This window comes from Bison bison, unplaced genomic scaffold (genome assembly GCF_000754665.1).
Source record: "Bison bison bison isolate TAMUID 2011002044 unplaced genomic scaffold, Bison_UMD1.0 scf7180017864485, whole genome shotgun sequence".
NCBI classification, from domain to species: domain Eukaryota; kingdom Metazoa; phylum Chordata; class Mammalia; order Artiodactyla; family Bovidae; genus Bison; species Bison bison.
The window spans coordinates 6,090,304-6,090,710 of NW_011495045.1; the positions used below are offsets into that span (position 1 = coordinate 6,090,304).

Below are 407 nucleotides of genomic sequence, written 5' to 3' on the forward strand. Positions count from 1 at the left end.
GGGGGGCAAAGGTCGCTGAGGGAGGGGGTGTCAGCTCTCCCCCACCCTCTGCAGGTGCAGGCCCAGCACGACTACACGGCCACTGACACGGATGAGCTGCAGCTCAAGGCTGGGGATGTGGTGCTGGTGATCCCCTTCCAGAACCCGGAGGAGCAGGTGAGGCCGGCTCTGCGGGAGGTACGGCGGCCAGCAGGGGGCAGCAGAGCCCCGCCTGCCAACCCGTGGCCTCTGCCCACCACCGAGCATTTCCTTCCCTTCCATCCCTGCGGCCCTCAGGGCTCCCCTTGGCTGTTCACTCTTCTTCCCACCTCAGTCTCTCACTTCCTGCTTCCTGCTTCCTCCTCTCCTCAGGCTCGGTCTGCCTTCCCCTGGGCTCTCTGCATCTCAGTTCCTTCGTCATCTTCTCC

General features: G+C 65.1%; 1 protein-coding gene across 1 annotated transcript in view; it reads left to right on the top strand.

Moving 5' to 3' along the window:
• Positions 1-407, top strand: part of BIN1 (bridging integrator 1) — a 33,087-nt gene that overhangs the window by 30,407 nt on the left and 2,273 nt on the right. Inside the window, 1 exon segment of the mRNA XM_010862934.1 lies at positions 55-156. Within this exon segment, the coding sequence (XP_010861236.1) occupies positions 55-156 (102 nt within the window).